This window comes from Penicillium macrosclerotiorum (assembly GCF_028827735.1).
Source record: "Penicillium macrosclerotiorum strain IBT 26536 chromosome Unknown utg000011l_segment0_segment0, whole genome shotgun sequence".
Taxonomy (NCBI): Eukaryota; Fungi; Ascomycota; class Eurotiomycetes; order Eurotiales; family Aspergillaceae; genus Penicillium; species Penicillium macrosclerotiorum.
In genome coordinates, this window is record NW_026643090.1 from 1,117,661 (window position 1) to 1,135,494 (window position 17,834).

At 52.2% G+C, this 17,834-nt stretch overlaps 8 protein-coding genes across 8 annotated transcripts; 3 read left to right on the forward strand and 5 right to left on the reverse strand.

Moving 5' to 3' along the window:
* Positions 1–689: 689 nt before the first annotated feature.
* On the forward strand, positions 690–1,952 carry N7462_011363 (uncharacterized protein; the record flags this gene model as incomplete). Its single annotated transcript, XM_057083077.1, has 1 exon — positions 690–1,952. The coding sequence occupies one exon, from the start codon at positions 690–692 to the stop codon at positions 1,950–1,952; it is 1,263 nt and encodes a 420-aa protein (XP_056928432.1).
* Positions 1,953–2,205: 253 nt separating this feature from the next.
* Positions 2,206–2,874, reverse strand: N7462_011364 (ER membrane protein complex subunit 4; the record flags this gene model as incomplete). The annotated part of the gene is made up of 3 exons (XM_057083078.1): positions 2,206–2,281; positions 2,338–2,684; positions 2,740–2,874. The coding sequence occupies 3 exons, from the start codon at positions 2,872–2,874 to the stop codon at positions 2,206–2,208; spliced, it is 558 nt and encodes a 185-aa protein (XP_056928433.1).
* A 777-nt stretch (positions 2,875–3,651) lies between these two features.
* N7462_011365 (putative AP-2 adaptor complex subunit beta) lies at positions 3,652–6,146 on the forward strand (the record flags this gene model as incomplete). The annotated part of the gene is made up of 5 exons (XM_057083079.1): positions 3,652–3,899; positions 3,974–4,049; positions 4,117–4,481; positions 4,539–4,967; positions 5,021–6,146. 5 exons carry the CDS (start codon positions 3,652–3,654, stop codon positions 6,144–6,146), a joined length of 2,244 nt encoding a protein of 747 aa, XP_056928434.1.
* Positions 6,147–6,687: 541 nt separating this feature from the next.
* On the reverse strand, positions 6,688–8,095 carry cwc25 (U2-type spliceosomal complex subunit CWC25; the record flags this gene model as incomplete). Its single annotated transcript, XM_057083080.1, has 2 exons — positions 6,688–7,984; positions 8,070–8,095. 2 exons carry the CDS (start codon positions 8,093–8,095, stop codon positions 6,688–6,690), a joined length of 1,323 nt encoding a protein of 440 aa, XP_056928435.1.
* An 888-nt stretch (positions 8,096–8,983) lies between these two features.
* N7462_011367 (SH3 domain protein) lies at positions 8,984–12,714 on the reverse strand (the record flags this gene model as incomplete). The annotated part of the gene is made up of 4 exons (XM_057083081.1): positions 8,984–10,150; positions 10,213–10,802; positions 10,867–10,962; positions 11,016–12,714. The coding sequence occupies 4 exons, from the start codon at positions 12,712–12,714 to the stop codon at positions 8,984–8,986; spliced, it is 3,552 nt and encodes a 1,183-aa protein (XP_056928436.1).
* Positions 12,715–13,679: 965 nt separating this feature from the next.
* On the forward strand, positions 13,680–14,648 carry N7462_011368 (Rtr1/RPAP2 family protein phosphatase; the record flags this gene model as incomplete). Its single annotated transcript, XM_057083082.1, has 1 exon — positions 13,680–14,648. One exon carries the CDS (start codon positions 13,680–13,682, stop codon positions 14,646–14,648), a length of 969 nt encoding a protein of 322 aa, XP_056928437.1.
* A 469-nt stretch (positions 14,649–15,117) lies between these two features.
* Positions 15,118–15,666, reverse strand: N7462_011369 (40S ribosomal protein eS17; the record flags this gene model as incomplete). Its single annotated transcript, XM_057083083.1, has 3 exons — positions 15,118–15,198; positions 15,259–15,456; positions 15,520–15,666. The coding sequence occupies 3 exons, from the start codon at positions 15,664–15,666 to the stop codon at positions 15,118–15,120; spliced, it is 426 nt and encodes a 141-aa protein (XP_056928438.1).
* Positions 15,667–16,128: 462 nt separating this feature from the next.
* On the reverse strand, positions 16,129–17,567 carry N7462_011370 (mitochondrial 37S ribosomal protein bS1m; the record flags this gene model as incomplete). Its single annotated transcript, XM_057083084.1, has 2 exons — positions 16,129–16,629; positions 16,689–17,567. 2 exons carry the CDS (start codon positions 17,565–17,567, stop codon positions 16,129–16,131), a joined length of 1,380 nt encoding a protein of 459 aa, XP_056928439.1.
* Between the last annotated feature and the right edge of the window lie 267 nt (positions 17,568–17,834).

Below are 17,834 nucleotides of genomic sequence, written 5' to 3' on the forward strand. Positions count from 1 at the left end.
GTATGGAGGAAGCTTTGGCCATGCAAGCACAGTTTTCCTGGTAGTCAAGTCGGAGTTAACCGCCGATAAGCCCTCTGATGTCGAGAACTTCGGCATCTCGGCACGCCCGTCGCGTTCTCCACAAACGCCTGGTCCCGCCGACAGGAATTTTGACACCAGGCCTGATACCTTCCAGATGGGGGCTAGTCACGAGCCGTGCAAAAACCATAGCAGGCTTGACCCGCTGAACTCTCTCCAGGATGTCTTCTGGGCCCAGAACATCGTTTTAAGCCCAGATATTATTTGGCTTGCCAACCTGTGCAAGACCATCACGGCCGTTTCACGGCGATGGGAATGCCAGAGCCACTAACAACGGCCTTGACTGACTCGCAGACTGCTCACGATGTGACCGAGAAGGCGGGGAATCGTGGTGGGGAGATTGCCGATGTCGACTACTCAGTTTTTCCTGTGAATCAGCGCCGGTATATTGTCTTCATGGCATCATGGGCTGGGTTTTTTTCGCCAGTGTCTTCTCAGATCTATTTCCCAGCCTTGAATACCTTGGCAAAAGACCTTCATGTGTCGAATTCCTTGATCAACTTGACACTTACAAGTTATATGGTAGGCTGATCTGCCGCGTTCGATTTGTTCTTCCCGCTGTAGTTAGACTAATATTCTGGATATGACAGATTTTTCAAGGGCTATCACCCATGTTTATTGGTGACTTTGCTGATAAAGCTGGACGGCGGCCAGCATATATTCTATGCTTCACGATCTATATCGCTGCCAATATTGGCTTGGCTCTGCAGAACAACTATGCAGCTCTCTTCGTCCTGCGATGTCTGCAGAGTGCAGGAAGCAGTACTACAATTGCCCTATCCTCGGGAGTAGTATCTGATGTGGCCACAGCATCTGAAAGAGGGTCCTATATGGGATTCGTTACCGCAGGATCACTATTAGGGCCTTCTGTTGGGCCAGTCATTGGGGGTCTATTAGCTCAATATCTTGGCTGGCGAGCAATCTTCTGGTTCCTGGTCATTTTCTCCGGAGCTTTTATGATACCGTTCCTCATTTTCTTCCCCGAAACGGCAAGAGGCGTTGTTGGTGATGGTTCAATACCGCCCCAGAAATGGAACATGTCCTTGATCAACTATCTGGAATCTCGGAAAATGCGCGAGGAAGGAGTGCTACCCTCGGCGAGCTCGCCAAAGCAGAAATTGAGGTTCCCAAACCCTTTCCAAACCCTCGCCATCGTGTTCCAGAAGGATACTAGCATAATCCTCTTCTGTAATGCAATTCTGTTTGCTGGGTTCTATGATGTCAGTGCGACAATTCCATCAATCTACAACGATCTTTACGGTCTGGATGATCTCCAGATTGGCCTGTGCTATATTCCATTTGGCCTTGGAGCCTCCATCGCGTCCATCCTCAATGGGAACTTCCTGGATTATAACTATCGCCGCATTGCGAAGCGATTGGGATTCCCTTTAGTGAAGAACCGCCATACAGACTTGCGGAATTTTCCCATAGAAAAAGCTCGCCTTCAGATTGCTTTTCCAATGCTGACTCTGGGAAGTCTCAGTATCCTAGCTTTTGGATGGTGCTTGGATTTCAGAGTCCATCTTGCTGCGCCGACCACCATTCTGTTTATTATGGGCCTTACCCTAACAGGGGCTTTCAATACTGTTAGCACCGTCCTGGTAGACCTATACCCAACACAGGCAGCCAAGGCTACTGCTGCTAACAACTTCGCCCGGTGCTTGTTAGGCGCTGGCGCTACAGCTCTGATTGATCTTATGCTTTCTGCAATGGGCCGTGGCTGGTGTTTTACATTTGTCTCGTTGGTGATGCTGGCAACCTCACCTCTCCTTTTGCTGGTGATCTACAAAGGACCAAAGTGGCGTGAAGAGCGTCGTCAGAAAGAGGACGCCAAAAAGCTCGACGCTGAGACCGATCCAGCAGGGGGGAAATGAAGAGATCCATATTGAGAAATACTAGGGTTGCACCAAGAGACCTGCCGACCCTGCGATGTTAACAGCTATGCCAGATGGCAACACATACAGATTATGACGCTATGTGCATGAATTCATATTGATACCCTTATGTGACACTGGATGCAGCCCAGTATTTGTTGTTATTAGAAGATTTGAAATACATCACAATACAACCAAAATCAGGTAGTAATCACACCATCTATTGAACCTTAACCACCTCGTTATCGTTGGATCACCTGAATGCAAAATAAGCGCGCTCCAGAGGTTCCCGCTCAGATTCCCATGCAAGCCAATCTGATCTCGTGGTCCTGTAAGATGTGTGAGTACCCAGGGAGAAAGGAGACAAGGTAGATGAAAGACATACGGCAAGAGCCCCATGCCATTAACCTTCCAGATACCCAGCGCCAGCAGTAACAGCTGCATCAAGATGTAGACCAATTTCACCACAACCAAGCGCCCACGGGTGGACGGAGTCTCGTACTTGGCGAATGCCGCATTGGTATTAACTAGGCCCTGAATGGGGCCTTTAAATAGCATAAACACCATCATAATGCTGAAAATTTGAAGACTGTTGCCGGACATGTACATCATGATTGCATTCATTGGGATCTGCTTGGATGGCGCAATGGCAATTTCCCAAGCCTTCTTCATCTTCAGAGCGTCGGTCTCTTCGGGTTTCTTCGAGGTGGGTTGCTGTTGCTGCTGCTGACGCTGGGAGAGATAAGTATGCTAACCTACACAGCTCTATGAAGAGAACTAGGCTCACCTGTTTACCTCCTCGGCTGCTGGAGAAGCCTGGTGGATCCGGGATGCTGGAGGCGGCCTTGGTGGGACGCGGCATCGGAGAGTTGAGCGCGACCACCCATTGCGGTGGAGGGGGCGGAGGAAGTGCAGATGCCATGGAGGAGGAGGTGGTGGGGGGTAATTTGAAGAAGTAACGAGGCGTGGCTTGAGAGGAGGTCGGAAGGTGGGAAAAGATAATGGGGCGCGAGGTGACGGGGAGGTTTCCTCCGCAGCTCCCACTCCACTCCGCCTTGCCCTCGATTCTCCTTTCCCTCTTCGACCTTGTCTCATTTTCTTCTCTCATCCCACGTCAATTCCTCGTCGTTGTCGACTATGTCCAACCAATGATACTAGCCCTCTCAGTTTCCCCCGACCGGGCTTCAGTCGCAGTGCAGTGAAGACTCACTCGCGCCCTTTTCTCGAATCTCGACTTCTAGACCACCCGCTCTCCCTGCTCCCACTCAGATCCTCTACCCCGAAGCATTCCGGCACGATAGCTTGCGCACACACGAAGAGTCTGCCTAGTCAAGCTTTGCTCGACTCTCGAACGTTGAGACCGTCCGCAACTATTGCATGCGATTGAGCACACGGCCGCCAAACCCGCCTCAAGCCACCCAAGAGAAGGAACCTGCAATAAAAAGCATCGCCATTCGTCCACACAGCAGCCATGAGTTCTGGAGGCGATGCAAAGCTGTTCGCTAGGGTACGTGCTAACCCTTTCTTATCGTCTGATCTGTCCGTGGTGGCTTTTCCCCCTTCCCCGCATCGTGTCATCTCGTCATATGCAACTTGCGTCTTATGTGAAGGGACCGAAGCGGCTTCAGCTGCTTCCAAATCTTGTTCCTGTGTTTTCCCCGGCATTTGTGCATTGATATATCCCGAAGTCTGCTTCGCCATGTTTCTCGGCTTCGCCCCTTATGCTCCAGCATCAAGCTCACGCTTTGCGCGAACTCCACAGGGCAAAGTCGCCGAGTTGCGACAAGAACTCAATAGCGGCGGCAAAAAAGATAAGAACTATTCCGCCAAAAAGATCGCCTTGAAGAAGATCGTTGCCAATATGACCATGAGCAATAATGATATGGTTGCGCTCTTTCCCGATGTGATCGACTGTATGAACCTGCCGAGCTTGGAGATCAAGAAAATGTATGTTGAGGATGAGAAGGTGTCCTTGTGACGGATTGTTGAAGGTGTAGCCTGGTTCCTAATGTTCTAATTAGGTGCTTCTTGTTCCTGGTGAACTATTCAAGGATGAAACCCGAGATCGCGATGAAGGCGCTACCCATTCTTGTCGATGTAAGGGCCCAAAATCTTGCTCTGAGGATGAACCCCCATAATAGCGTGGCTGACGATTGCTTGAAAGGACATGGAAGACACAAACCCACTAGTACGCGCCCTGGCCCTGCGAACGATCTCTTATGTCCATGTGCGCGAGTTCGTTGAAGCGACTTTTCAACCCCTCAAGCGTCTCATGCAAGACAACGATCCCTATGTTCGCAAGACGGCTGCGTTCTGCGTCGCCAAGCTCTATGAACATGACAAAAAGATGGTTGAGAATTCGGATTTGATTGATCGGTTGAACCGGATGTTGAAAGACGAAAACCCGACCGTTGTTTCGAGCGTTCTGGCTGCACTTTGCGATATTTGGGGTCGTAGCGAATCCATTTCTCTCACTATCGACTATGTCAGCGCTTCAAAATTGGTTTCAATCTTGCCAGACTGCTCCGAGTACGAGGCCCAATTTTCTTGATGAATGAAATGGTTAGTAGCTAACAGATTAACTAGATGGGGTCAAAGTTATATCCTTGAAGCTTTGATGTCCTATGTGCCGCAAGACACTGCAGAGGCGCTTCTTCTGGCAGAACGAGTAGCCCCGCGGCTGTCTCATTCAAACTCCGCGGTTGTGTTGACCTCCTGTCGGGTTATCCTTTATCTCATGAACTATATCGCCGACGAAAAGCATATTACCTCGTTATGCAAGAAGCTATCTCCGCCTCTTGTCACCTTGCTTTCTAAGCCCCCGGAAGTCCAATACCTGGCCCTGCGAAATGCCATCCTCATTCTACAAAAGCGACCAGAGGTTCTACGTAACGACATCCGTGTGTTTTTCTGTAACTATAACGACCCGATTTATGTCAAAGTGACCAAGTTGGAGTTGATGTTCATGTTAACCACGAAGGATAATATCTCGGTGGTTCTCGCAGAGCTTCGAGAGTATGTGCCTCTTATCTAAGACGTTAATCATCTGATACTAACTTTCTTGACAGGTATGCTACTGAAATCGACGTACATTTCGTTCGAAAGGCTGTCCGCGCCATTGGAAAGCTGGCTATTAAGATCGAATCAGCTGCGAAGCAATGTATTGACACCCTCCTGGAGCTTGTTGATGCCAAGATCCCATACATCATCCAGGAGGCGACGGTGGTGATTCGCAACATTTTTCGCAAGTATCCCAACCAATATGAGAGCATTATTAGTCATGTAATTCGCAACATCGATGATTTGGATGAACCGGAGGCCAAGGCAGCAGTCATCTGGATTATTGGCCAGTATGCAGACCGCATCGATAACTCAGACGGTCTCTTACAAGATTACCTGGCTACTTTCCACGACGAAACGGTCGAAGTGCAGCTGGCTCTGCTCACGGCCACCGTGAAGCTCTTTATCCAGCGGCCTACAAAAGGCCAGCAGCTTGTCCCCCAGGTTCTCAAGTGGTGTACCGAGGAGACAGACGACCCCGACCTTCGTGACCGTGGATATATGTACTGGCGCCTGTTGTCCACTGACCCAGCAACTGCGAAGCAAATTGTCATGGGTCAGAAACCTCCAATCACGGCCGAGAGCGAGAAACTAGACCCGCGCACGCTTGAAGAACTTTGTCTGAATGTCGGTACATTGGCTACCGTCTACCTGAAACCTATTCATCAGGTCTTCCGTGCTGCCCGTCCTCGTCGCCTGCAACACAGTCCAGCTCTGCAACGGCCTCCTGTCGAGGATGGTACTGCCGGCATGCTTGAATATAACCCTCCTACCGCCAATATGGCTTCTGCATCGACCAGCAACAGTGGCTTAGCCACTATTACAACGACTGGCAATCCCATCAGCCCGGTTAACGCCCCTCCGCCTTCCGTGTTCCCTATGGGCCCCAATGCTGCCACTGCCGCTGCCACTGGCCCGGCTGCCGGTGTTGATGCAGTCGCCGCCGCGGACAGTTACTTCAATGGAATCGGCTCCCAGCAAATGGCATCGATGGACTTAGGTGGGCGCAGCAATGGTGGTGCAGGCGGTGGTGGTGCTCCCCAGACGCAGTATGTGGTCACACAGAATCAACAACAAGGCTTCCAGCCGCAGTACGCAGGTGGTGCTGCCACAGGCGAGCTATTGTTGCTGTAGTCTATTTTATGGGTTGTAATTGTAGATAGAGAAAGCATCGGTACAAGGATTTTAAACATAGGGAACAAAGTTTGCAATTAATCTGTTGAATTCCCCTAATCAAAAATAATTTTCTGCTACCTGGATTCGACACAATCTGTATCCTTCCAAACCCCTTGGCGACAGAAGGGTTTGAGAAGCGCTGACTCTAGCTACGCCTTAACACGGTATCATAAGCCCTTAGTCTAAGCTCTTTCCCGCAGAACTGAGTTTCATGTTTAGATCATCACCACCTCCTTTAGTTACTCCTTTCCCCCTAATCCTATAATCAATGACACGTCACAGTGCAAAGATTTGAGCGGTACATGAAATTCAGTTGTTGGCATAATATTGGCATAATAATATTGGAAACATGGGAATCGCCGCTAAAAATAATGAATACATAGAAAAAGAGCCTTCGCTAGGTTGAAATTTTGCTGAGGACTGATCCGTCATTCAGAGGACAGGGTTGATAATGATAAACTAACAGACTTCATTTGAAGACCAGCCGGGCTGGAAGTCTCTAGTCCTCATCCTTCGATAAGCCACCACGGTTGCGGCGAATTCGTTCATCCAGACTGTCCTCTTGCACGCGTCGGTGAACCTGAGACAAGAATTGACCACGGTCAGAACGTTGCTTATCTTCGCACTCCTTTTCCTTCTCCTCCTTTGCGGAAATCTCAGCGATGCGATCACGTCGGTTTGACTCTATTTCATTCGCATTGGACTGCATTTCTGCCAACTTCCGACGTCGTTCTTCCTCCTGCTCTTTAATATCTGGCTTGTATGGTGTAGGTCCAGAAGGGTGTGAACCACGGCTGCGATTGTATGACTCGGGTCGATTATTGTAGTCGCGCCCAGGATAATCTCGACGGTTGTCCCGGTCTTCCTGTGCGTGGCTGAGACGGTCGTTACGCTGTTGGGAGGGGTTTGAAGAGTTTGAGCGTCTCCGAGGGGATTTGTGATGGTCACGCTCGTCTTCACGATCTCGTTTCACATCTCGGTCTGTATCTCGAGGGCGGCTGGAGTAAAAATCTCTTCTATCGCGATAGTTCCGACGATCACGGTCACGGACGTCTCGGCGGTCACGGGTACGATCACGGTCACCGTCAGGATCCTCGGTACGGCGTCTGTCGTCTCCCCGGTCTCGGTCATTTCCGCGGTCTCGCTCGCCGCGGTGCCGGCGATGGGTTCGTTCGGGTGAAGTAGGAGAGCGAGATCGATCTCTCCGGTAGTAGCGACTCCGATGCTTATCTTCTGCGTCATCACTATATCTTCGGCGCCTTGAATCACGGCTGCGATGGCGGCGGTCTCGATCGCGATCACCATCACGAGCACGTTCCTTCTCCCTTTCCTTCCGCCGGAGTGCTTCCTTCAATGCAGCCTCATATGCAGCCTGCTCTCTCTTCTTCACCTCGAGTAAGGGATCGTTCATAACCTTCATCATGGTGTCGCGTGCGGACCCGGCAGATGAGCCCGCTGCGGCATTTGCGCCCACCACATCTGCGCCCTTTTCCAATTTCTGATTATCGGTATCATTCTTAAGAAGAATACCATCAATCCGTCGCTTTCCCAGGAGATATCCTTCCATCTCCTCTGAGTAGTGACCGGTTGCGCTGGAGGGGGCTTGGTACATCCAGTCGACTCGTGAGTGCTGCTTGGCCTTGCCCGAAGCTTCCTGAAGACGCTGCAGCTCTTGTATCTGGCGTTCCTCCTCGCGTTCACGGCGCAACTGGTCGACTTTCTTGCGCTCTTCCAGCGCCCGCTTTTCCTGAGACCATACTCGCTCCTGGTTCCGCAGCAGCGACGGGTGCCACGATCTGCATTTCGAGTCAGCATGTTTTGTCAAGGGATCACTAAATGTACTTGATCGCGATTAATTCAGGACATGGTTTAAGCACTCACTTCTTCAAGTTCAGATCGCCGCCCATCTTGGAAAGTACAAGGTATGCTGCGAGGTTGGGAGATGAGAAAGTTGACTGCCCGAAGAGGAAAGCGTTATCCGCCTCCGGGTGCCGCCTTAGGCATCATGATAATCACGTGTCTATATCTAGCATGTTATATCAATGTCCCAGAACAAGTAAATAGTCAGTAGTTTATAAAGTTACTTTTTTGAAAGGGGTTTCAAATTTCTTTCTAATGATACTCTACTGATATCATAGAGAGCAAGTCCCATTTCATCTTATATCATCTTAACCCTGATATGTATTTCTTGCGGCGGGATCTGGAATCAAAGCTTGGCTAGACAAAACATTATTGTTATGAGTTTCACTATTAATATTCTGGCCAGAGCCCATAATTTTAAACACCCATAGATGAATAGTGTAGCATGTCACCAAGAAATAGAACGCCAGTGAATCTACTGAAGTGACATTTGATTGGATTTCCTGAAGAACTGACAAGTGAACCTTGAACCAGGTTTATGGATTTCTGCAGTCGGGGTTTATCAAAATGGATACATTGCAAATAGATACAGGCAATGGAGAATATGGAAAAATCATAGCAGAGCGAAAAGGCGTTGATCATGCAGAATTTACCGTGGGGGAGACAAGAAAAGGCAAAAAAAGGGGTGTGCACGCTCGCTCAATTCTCCATCAAAAACCACCATCTTGGCTCTCTTATTACCGCATAAATGAGGACAGCCAACAGGAAGGCAGAAGCAGAAACAAAAGAGAAAACATATAGGAGGGTGGAAAAGAGTCCAACTATAACTTCATACATAATCCAGCCGCGATCTAGAGGGGAAAAAGAATCGTCTCGGCATGCGAACAAAGAGGGTGTGGGGCGTAGGTCACAGGGAGGCACGGTTCGTCCACTGTTTATTTGGTGGATTCCCAGCCAACCCAGCTGCGTGGCATTACTCGCCAGACCTTGCATTCACCACTGCGTAAATCGTTCAGCTTGAAGCTCTCCATCTTGACCTTCTTGCTCTCACGTCCCTGCTCCCAGGCACGAATCTTTTTCTTGGTGCCGTCCCAGTCAACGACGATGCCAACATGATCTGGCTTGCCTACCTCGGCACTGTACTTTTGGTGCATCGTCCCGCGGTGACCTTGGAAACGCGCGTTACGGAAGCTAACGATGTCACCAGCCCGGATTTCATCATGTTGCGAGACGGATGCATTGGCCAGATTTGAGTAGACCAACGCGCCATATCCACGTGTTCCAACGGGGAGAAGTGCTTCGGATAGGGGGTTCAACAGATGCTGGACCAATCCAAAGGGAGTGCCGTCGCTAACCGTGGAGTTTTGAATTGCGTTGACTGAATCCGAAATCCGAGTGCCCAGCTGAAGATGCGCCTGCTCTAGCTGGTCCTGACGAGGCTGAAGCGGGGGTTGTTCATGGCGCTGCTCAAAGGAGGCATCCGCGGGGTTCTTGGCATCAAATTGTACATTCACCACTGTCTGAGAATAATCGATGAAGAGAACATAGATATCTTTAGACACAGTTGTCTTGCCGCCCCGTTTGGTTGACGAAGATTCCTCAACCTCGAAGAGGATATCTTTGCGGTTTTGGAAAACAGGAGGAGGGCAGTTTGGCTGTGTCCACCAGAGCGTGGTCTCGCCAAGGTCGACGTCAGTAGCGATGAATCCCTGATCAACAGAGGGACGAGGGACGTCCATAGACCGCCGCTGAGAGCGCATCATATCCATAGAAACCCGTTGGCCTCGAGAGGCGGACGGAGACGGCAAGGCCGGAGCTTGACTTTGAGGCGGCAGTGGCGGTGCCAGGGACGGCCGTTTCTCATGCTGAGCTGCTCGATGGATCTCTGTGGATTGGCGTTGGACAGGAGATGCCTCGTACAGATCGTCGTATTCTTCAGTTGCGGGTTGTGGAGGGCCAGGAGGCGGGGCTTCTGGGCGTCCAGTAGGAAGAGGTGGAGGGGAAGGCAGACCATGCTGGGGAGCAGAATAGTTAAAAGGGTCATACTCCTCGTCGTCTCCCCCTGCGGAGCTCCCTTGGTTGGTGGCAGCGGAGGTGGTCCCCTTGGGGTGTCAATCGAAGGCCGAGCATTTCGAGGTGGTTGATTTGGCGGAGGCGGCGGAACTCCCCTAGGAGCACCAGTGGGAGGTAGCGGTGGTGGCTGACGAGCGGCTTGTTGGCTGCGCGGGGACTGAATAGACTGGTCGTCAGTGATTGGACCCTCGTCAAAGCTCGAGTCGCGTTCATGGGACCGCAGAGCGTCCTTGAACTTGGCTCCCGATGCGATATCCGTGTCATAGTCTCCATCGTACTCAGTCACCTCCCCCTCTACCTCCTCTCCGGCCTGTCGGGGGGCAGAAATGCCACTTCCACGGCTGTCAGCGGTGGACCGACGGCGAATTTGCCCTGGAGGCGGTGGAGGCGGAGCACGAGTCTGTATCGGTGGCATGGGTGGATTAATTGGAACCGGGGGAGGCGGGCGGCTTGCTCTCTTGTCAGTTCCCGGAGTCGAAACTACGGGAGAAGTCGGTTCATAGGTAGAAGAACGGCGGGAGTCGAGATGGTCAGGCAATGCAGAGGCGGTCGCGCTTTGTGAAGGGATTGGTGATTCACCAGGGCCCAAGGACAAGTTCCTGGCATGAACAGAAAGCTCGTCATCAGACTCATCGCCCTGATCAGTGGTTGATGGTATAGGCGGAGGAGGGGCGGGGCGGCCTAGGTTCAAATGTCAACATCTGGTACGTAAAGAGCTAGGTGATATGGAATTGTATTTGCATACCTCCTGGAACAGGCGGGGGAGAAGACGGCATTTCAGCTGGGACTGGAGGTGGGACAGGTCGTGAATCCAGAGGCGGAACCGGAGGAGCAGAACGTTCTGTAGTTATTAGCAGCCTATTCAAAAAAAGGCAAGACGCACGGTTAGCTTACCTTGGGCAGAAGGAACAGGAGGTGGGCGATCAGAAGACCGACGTGGAGGAGCGCCTTCATGAACAATCTCCTCGACATCTGGCACCTCTTGTGGAGCATGTTGCTCGGTGATCGGGCTTGCCAAAGGCTCTTCCTCTTCCTTCTCAACATCGACGGGTGGAAGAGGTCTGGTGATGTTCATTCCGGGAAGTGGAACGGGAGGAGCATGTGTAGGCGAAGCTGGCTCAGCCTCTGCAAGTCTCTTCTCGGACTCGCTTGGGGTCTTCGGCTTGCGGGTTGCCCCAGGAGCCATGCCTGGCAAGCCACCGGGAGGACCAAATAGCCCCATCATACCCATACCGCCACTCATCTTTGCCATTCGATTGCGAAGTTCCATGCGACGTTTTGTTTCAGGATCCATCTCCTCTTCGTCCTCCACCTGTGCCTCTTCCTCGGCGGTTTCCTCGTCACCTTTCGGCTCGATGGGGCGGACAGGTGGGTGGCGTGAGCGTTCTTCGTCTTCATCCTTGCTGGTAGATGTTTCTCCCGCATCCTCGGAATCCGCGGCTGCAGAATAATCGGCATCATTCGTATCACTTGCTATTTCTTCGGCGGGCGAGAAAGGTGTTGGCTGCGCGGGAGGAACCTTCGCCCGTAGAGTGTCAACGCTGGGGTCTCGTACAGTCCCCGACGGCTCAATCGGCGAAGTTTCGTCTTCTTCCTCGGCCGCATCTGGTTCCACGGGATGCTCGACTGGCTTCTTCACAGGGTTGGGCTTCTCCTTCTTCTGAGCTGCTTCCGCATGACGTTGGGCTTGTTCTAGTTGCTGCTTCTGAAGCAGGGCAATGCGATCCTTCAAACTGGTCGGCTTTGGCTGGTCCTCGGCGCCTTCCTCAGTCTCTTGAATCTGGACAGGAGCAGGCGGGAGGGGGCGGGTTTCGGAGACGGGAGGTTCACGAGTAATTTGCTCCTTCACTTCCGGATCCTCCTCCCTCCTATAGATTTTCTGGGCGGGCTCCCGGGGCAGGGCCACATAGGAATCCTTGCTAGGGGGTGGAGCGACGAACTGTTTCTTAATGAAGGAGCTTGATTGTGTCGGGCCACTCGGCTTGAACGGAGCAATCGGTGCAGCTGCGGATTTGTTGAATGCGGCGATACGATCTCTAAACGAGGAACCCGTGGGTTTGTCGGCCACGGCCGGGGGCGGCGGCTTCGAAGACTTGACGACAGGAGGGGCAGGGGCGGGGGTTGCAACCGCCGCGACGGCAGACTCGGGTACCTGGACAAGCTGTGGAGATGATGGGGCTTCGGTGACAGGGGGTCTTGGTTCCAGTGGCGGTGATTGAGGAGGGGCTTGTCTGAGAACCGGTTCCTGCTCCTGCTCCTGTGATGGGGGCTGTTCAGCAACCTCGGGCTCGATCGGGGGTTGGCTTTCGGGTGCCTCGACAGGGGGCTCAACAGGCGTGGGATCGGGTTCTCTCTTTGGTCTGCTAGGGCGCGTAGGTCGCGGAGGGGCCGGGGGCTCATATCGTTCAACAAAATTCTTGGGGAAAATACCCTCTTGTTTAGCCCCCGAGCCGTCTGTGTATTCACCGAAGTACCACTCGGCATCCTCGACGGCCGTGACGGTTACGATCTGTCCGATTGGAAAGCTGAGGTCGTCATCATGGCCCGAAGCATACTCGAAGACCGCCCGAACCGTGAAAGGCGGGTTGGACATCTGGCTTGTCGAATCCACGTTCGGAGGAGATGGGGAGAGGAGTAACCGCTAAACGTGAATTGGAGCAATCAGCGTGAGAACTGTATAGGGCTAAGCACTAGCTCTGATTTCCTCCGACATGCAGTGATACGAGGTGGGCGTGAAATGGAATTCTGTATGGTGATCGGGAGTCGGGTCAGCTTTGGGGGATGACGAAAGAGTGTTGGACGGAGTGGTGCCTAGGAGAGATGAGGGGGAGGGCCGTCCCAACGGGGTAGAGGGCCTGCGAGAGAGTGGTAGGGACTCACGTTATCCAGCAGAAATGATTCACCCTCGCTGGAGGCCGGAATTGAGAATCGATACAAGAAAGGAACCAGCCGTTGCGAGAGTGATGGGGAGGGGGAGGAAGGATGAAGTCGTGAGGTGGTCGTCACTTGGCGGGATGAGGGAGGCTCCACTGGACGATCAGCGGCTAACAAGAACCAGGGTACACACAGCGCAACATGGGGCGAGCGAGTTGAGAAAGCTGGAACAGCCGCGGGGTTGCTGAGTTTCGAAGCTGAAACACCTTGGGACGGAGATGACTTGGAGATGCCTTGGCAGGAACGTGATCGAGCTCGTATCTATGAGACCACCGGGAACCTATGCCAATTATTTGGAATCATGCGGACGGACACTTCTACAGACGACAAGTACGAGATAATTGCGCTCCCGGATGATAGCCAAGAGTACATACTAACTAAAAAGGTCTAAATAGCCAGATAAAGCCTGAAATTATGTCGAAGCATACGTCAGAAGCTTGGAGGGGGAGGTTTTCATTGGCGACATCATCGAATCCTGGGGATTTTTTTGCCTCCGCCTTTCACGTTTTGCTCGGTCACGTTTTTTTTCTGGGATGGGGAACGCCATCTTACCAGAGCCCGAGATCAAAGACCCGAAAGCTTCTTCCCCCCCCTACATTCATCATATGGTATATGGTATCCAGCATGGCTACACCACAAGGATCGTCGCACTCAGCGTTGAAGACCTCCCTACCTTCCGCCTTCGCCGCCGCCAACGCCGACCAGCCTGCCAGTCATCTGCCCTCCCAGGAGGAACAAGAGAAATACCTACCAGGCCGACCAGCGGCCACGCCACGCCATCTCGGAATTGCGCTTCAACATGCACACCAAATTCAGGCCCAGAAAGATGCCGAGGACATGATTCTCGATCGAATAATCGATCTCCTCACCCTGCCCTCGTCTCCGTCTGCCAACCCCGCCGCTCCTTCTCCAGCAGATACGCAGGCATTCAAGTCTGCCATAGTTCACTTCACGCCTAAAAACTACGATAATCTCATCACCGAAAGAAACTTTGAAGGGCTCTGCGGCTACACCCTCTGTCCGCAGGAACACCGCACAAACGGCGGCACCAACCAAGCGTTCTCCTTCAAATGGGGCGCCAAAGGGAGTGGTCCTGGCGGCCGCGGTCGCAGCATGGATATTGTTCCGCAGGAACAGCTGGCAAAGTGGTGTTCTGACGAGTGTGCCGAGCGAGCCTTGTTCATTCGCGTGCAGCTGGCCGAGGAGCCGGTGTGGGGGCGACGAGCAGCGGATACCGATGCGATAAAAATTGAGCTTCTGGAAGAATCTCGAGCTCACCAGCGCAAGCTCAAGGCTGGAAGTTCCAGTACGGCTGCAGTAGCAGCAAGTCTGCGCGACTTGAAAATTCAGGACCCCGAACGTGCGCGTGAACTTGCCATGGAGCGCGGAGACACCAGTCTTCCTCTGCGTCAAGGGCGCGTTGATGTCCAGATCAAGGAAAAGGAACACAATGTACAATCGACTGCTCGTGCACCACAGATGCGCGCGGAGGATGCTATGGGTGGTTCCATTGAAGGATATGTGCCCCAGAAACCGCAAGGCCAAAAGTCGGTGGACTATGATAATAATGGCGATGTGCTTGGCCAGATTTGAGATATGGCAAGATGGTGTTGGCGTTTCGGTTCTACAGTTTATACCCCTCAGGCAGAAAAGATACCCATCGAGAGCAATGAGCATTCTACGCGATGACCTTATCCGTATGTGGACTACTCGATCCTCGACTGCAAGATGTAGAACATACATGCATAGCCGGGAACTAGATGGTCTCGTACATCCCGAACAATTTGTTCGAGAATTCCTACGCGGTTTTTTCCTGGGGAATTATATAAATTCCACCAAAGAGCAAACACGAGAGGGATAGTAATTGGCAATCAAGCGTCATCCCCATAGGAGAATCGGCGACACCTTTGTCATCGGGAATCATGTTTTTTTCATTCCTCATCCGAGATAGCCTCCATTTAACCTAAACCATAAAAAAGCCGGGGTCGGGGACACGCCAGGAGTCGGCCGAAGACAAAAATAACTTTTTGTTTTTCGAGGTGCTTCACCCAGGAGTTTGGATTTAGCGGGGACCGAAGCGGCGGGGGCGCTCGGACTGCTGCTGCTGGCTGACGGCAAGGACGTTGACCTTGAGGTTGTCGAACTATAAGATTCAGATGTTAGAGCGGTCAAGTGAGACGGGTTCAGCGATGTGGAAACTTACGCCCAGAGACTTGAGCAAGTCCTTGGTGTCGGAGTCGACCTCGAGCTGGCCGGACTCGGTCTGGGAAACATCCAGAGCAGAGACCTCAGGAACGTACTGATCCTTGCGCTCACGCTCCTCCTCCTGGAGCTTGAAGGAGATACCACGGACGGGACCGCGCTGGATACGCTTCATCAGGTGGGTGGTGTAGCCGGCAATCTATGTGAAATTCAGTCAGATTTGTTTTCTTCCATGTATACTGGGGTGGTTGCTGGGTCGTACCTTGTTGCGCAGGCGCTTGGAGGCAATGATAGCGATCTCATCGCAGATGCGCTTGTTGGTCTCGAAGTCGAGGGTGAGCTTGGGGTAGTAACGCTCGATGATGACCTTGGCGGACCGCTTGACGGTCTTAGTACGGACGCGACCCATTTTGGCGGTTGTTGGCTGGACGGATGTTCAAGGACAGAAATCACGATGCTGGAATCCAATTTGGATGGGGTCAGCAAGACGCACTCGCTTACCTGTGTGGGTCCTTGCCCTAGAAAAGCCCTAGTCTATTTCACGTGACTAACAGCATGACCGACATGAATACAATCCTAAAGGTCAGGTGATATAATGCCTTGCTTATGTAATACCATTCTCTCACATGATGCCGTTCTGCCAGGCGGCCAATAATAAAGCCGAATAGGCACGACTGGTTCACTACTGAGAGTATACGTCAATTACGATGAAACAAAGGATTACAGGTACGCAGAAGATAATAGATGAACGAATTTGCTTTATATCACAATGGCGGTAAAGGTAATGAGAATAGCTTTACACAAGCCCCTAATCTAATCATACAATGGTTTGAAATGCTTCGCACAACACATCTATATCTCTACCTCAACTCTAAGAACGCTTGTTCGCACCCTTCGAGTCCAAGTTCAACCCCTCCATGAGAAGACGGGCAATGTCTTCCGTACCCTTCAGAGGCTGACGGGGAGTACCCTGCACCGGGCCGCCACGTCGAACATTGAAGCGGGGTCGGTCTAGTCGGGGAACCATGTTGGCGTGGCGGTGGGCTGCATCAGTGATGCTCGAGCGGCCTTCCTTCTTATAGTCTTCAATTCCGTAAGGTGCCTTGGCAGCAGCACCCGCACGGTAGCTCGAAAGGCCAATTCTGCCCTCTGAATCAACGGCAGCACGGATGGGAGTAACCCAGTATTTGGCACCTCCAGGAATGGTAGCATCGAAAAAGGTAAGTCCAGGAGGAGAGCCCTGGTCAATGAAAGTCATGGCATTCAGGTCCTCCACGGCAATACCACCAATACCAGCGATAGCGCGAGACATGCGTCCACGGAATCTTCCCTTCGGGCGCAATATACGGGCTTCAACAGGGCGTTGATAGGCCTGGGGACCATATTGCGGGTGGTTGTATGTCAAAGCGTGAGAGCGAGTGTAAGAGAGACCGGCAGAAGGGTGTGTCTTCGGGGGACCTGAAACAGCGTATTCAGGTGCGGAAAGCTTGGTTCCGGGGGTTGGTAGTATTTTCGGCCAATGCGTTCGCTGGGAACAGCGGGGGGTGACGGGAGGTCCAGCAATTCAAAGACGACGGGACCGAGGGCAAAAGGGTCTGCCCGCAAGGACTTGATGTACGCATTGAACTCCTCGTCAGTAACCTTGGTAGGTTCGAGGGTCTCCAGATCTTTCCCGCTGTCCTGGGCTTGTTTCCTATCCTCTGCAGAGCGCTTGGCCACAAAGCGTTCACGCAGCTTTTGCAGCAATTCCGGCTTCATGCGCCGCACCTCATTCAGATAATTCACAAATTCGGCCTCAGTCAGACCTGCAAGCCAGGGACCAGTGTGTCGATATTGTTTAGCTCCCGGCTCTCCGAGGCCTGCACTGGTCTCGGTGTTATCGACGTGCGTCTCGAACGGACTCTGGTGGCGGGGAACAATGCTTGTCGCGTAATTGACCTTCGAGGGAAGTGACATGGGCATGTGCAGCTCTTGGAACTTCTCTAGGGTCATGGTATGATCGGCAGCGGACTCGAAGTCGGTGACATGTTCGTAAGTATCCAGGGCGTGAATGCGAACGACCGGTCTCGATGATTTCTCCGATGTTGACTTTGCCGGAAGAGGTCGCTTCAAACCCCAATCGCCTCTGGCTAATGATTTCTGGGGTGTTACGATCGAGGCTCGGATGGGGCGAGGCAGTGTTGCGGTTTCTGATTCAAAGACTGCCTTGGATGATGGCGGCTCTTGAATGGACGGCAATGCCTGTGGGAGAGCAAACAACCGGGATTTCCGCAGAAGATTCGCCGTTGGCGATAGCCTGGCGGTCGCCATCTTGTTCGATATCTGACAGAATGGAGCTGTTCGGAGTCGCGCAAGAAAAGTTGGCCAGGACACGAGCCAAGCCAATACGGTGGGTCACAACGACCCTAAGAGCATTTCTCCATATTTGCGGTCGTTTACACTGGAGACAGTTCTCTTGCTATTCTATCCATAGAAAACTTCCGATTTCTTCTTCTTATTAATTAAGATAGGATTTTTTTCGCCATTAATGGGTGTATCTGATATACTTGAGGGGTAACCCTATCACTGATTCTTCTG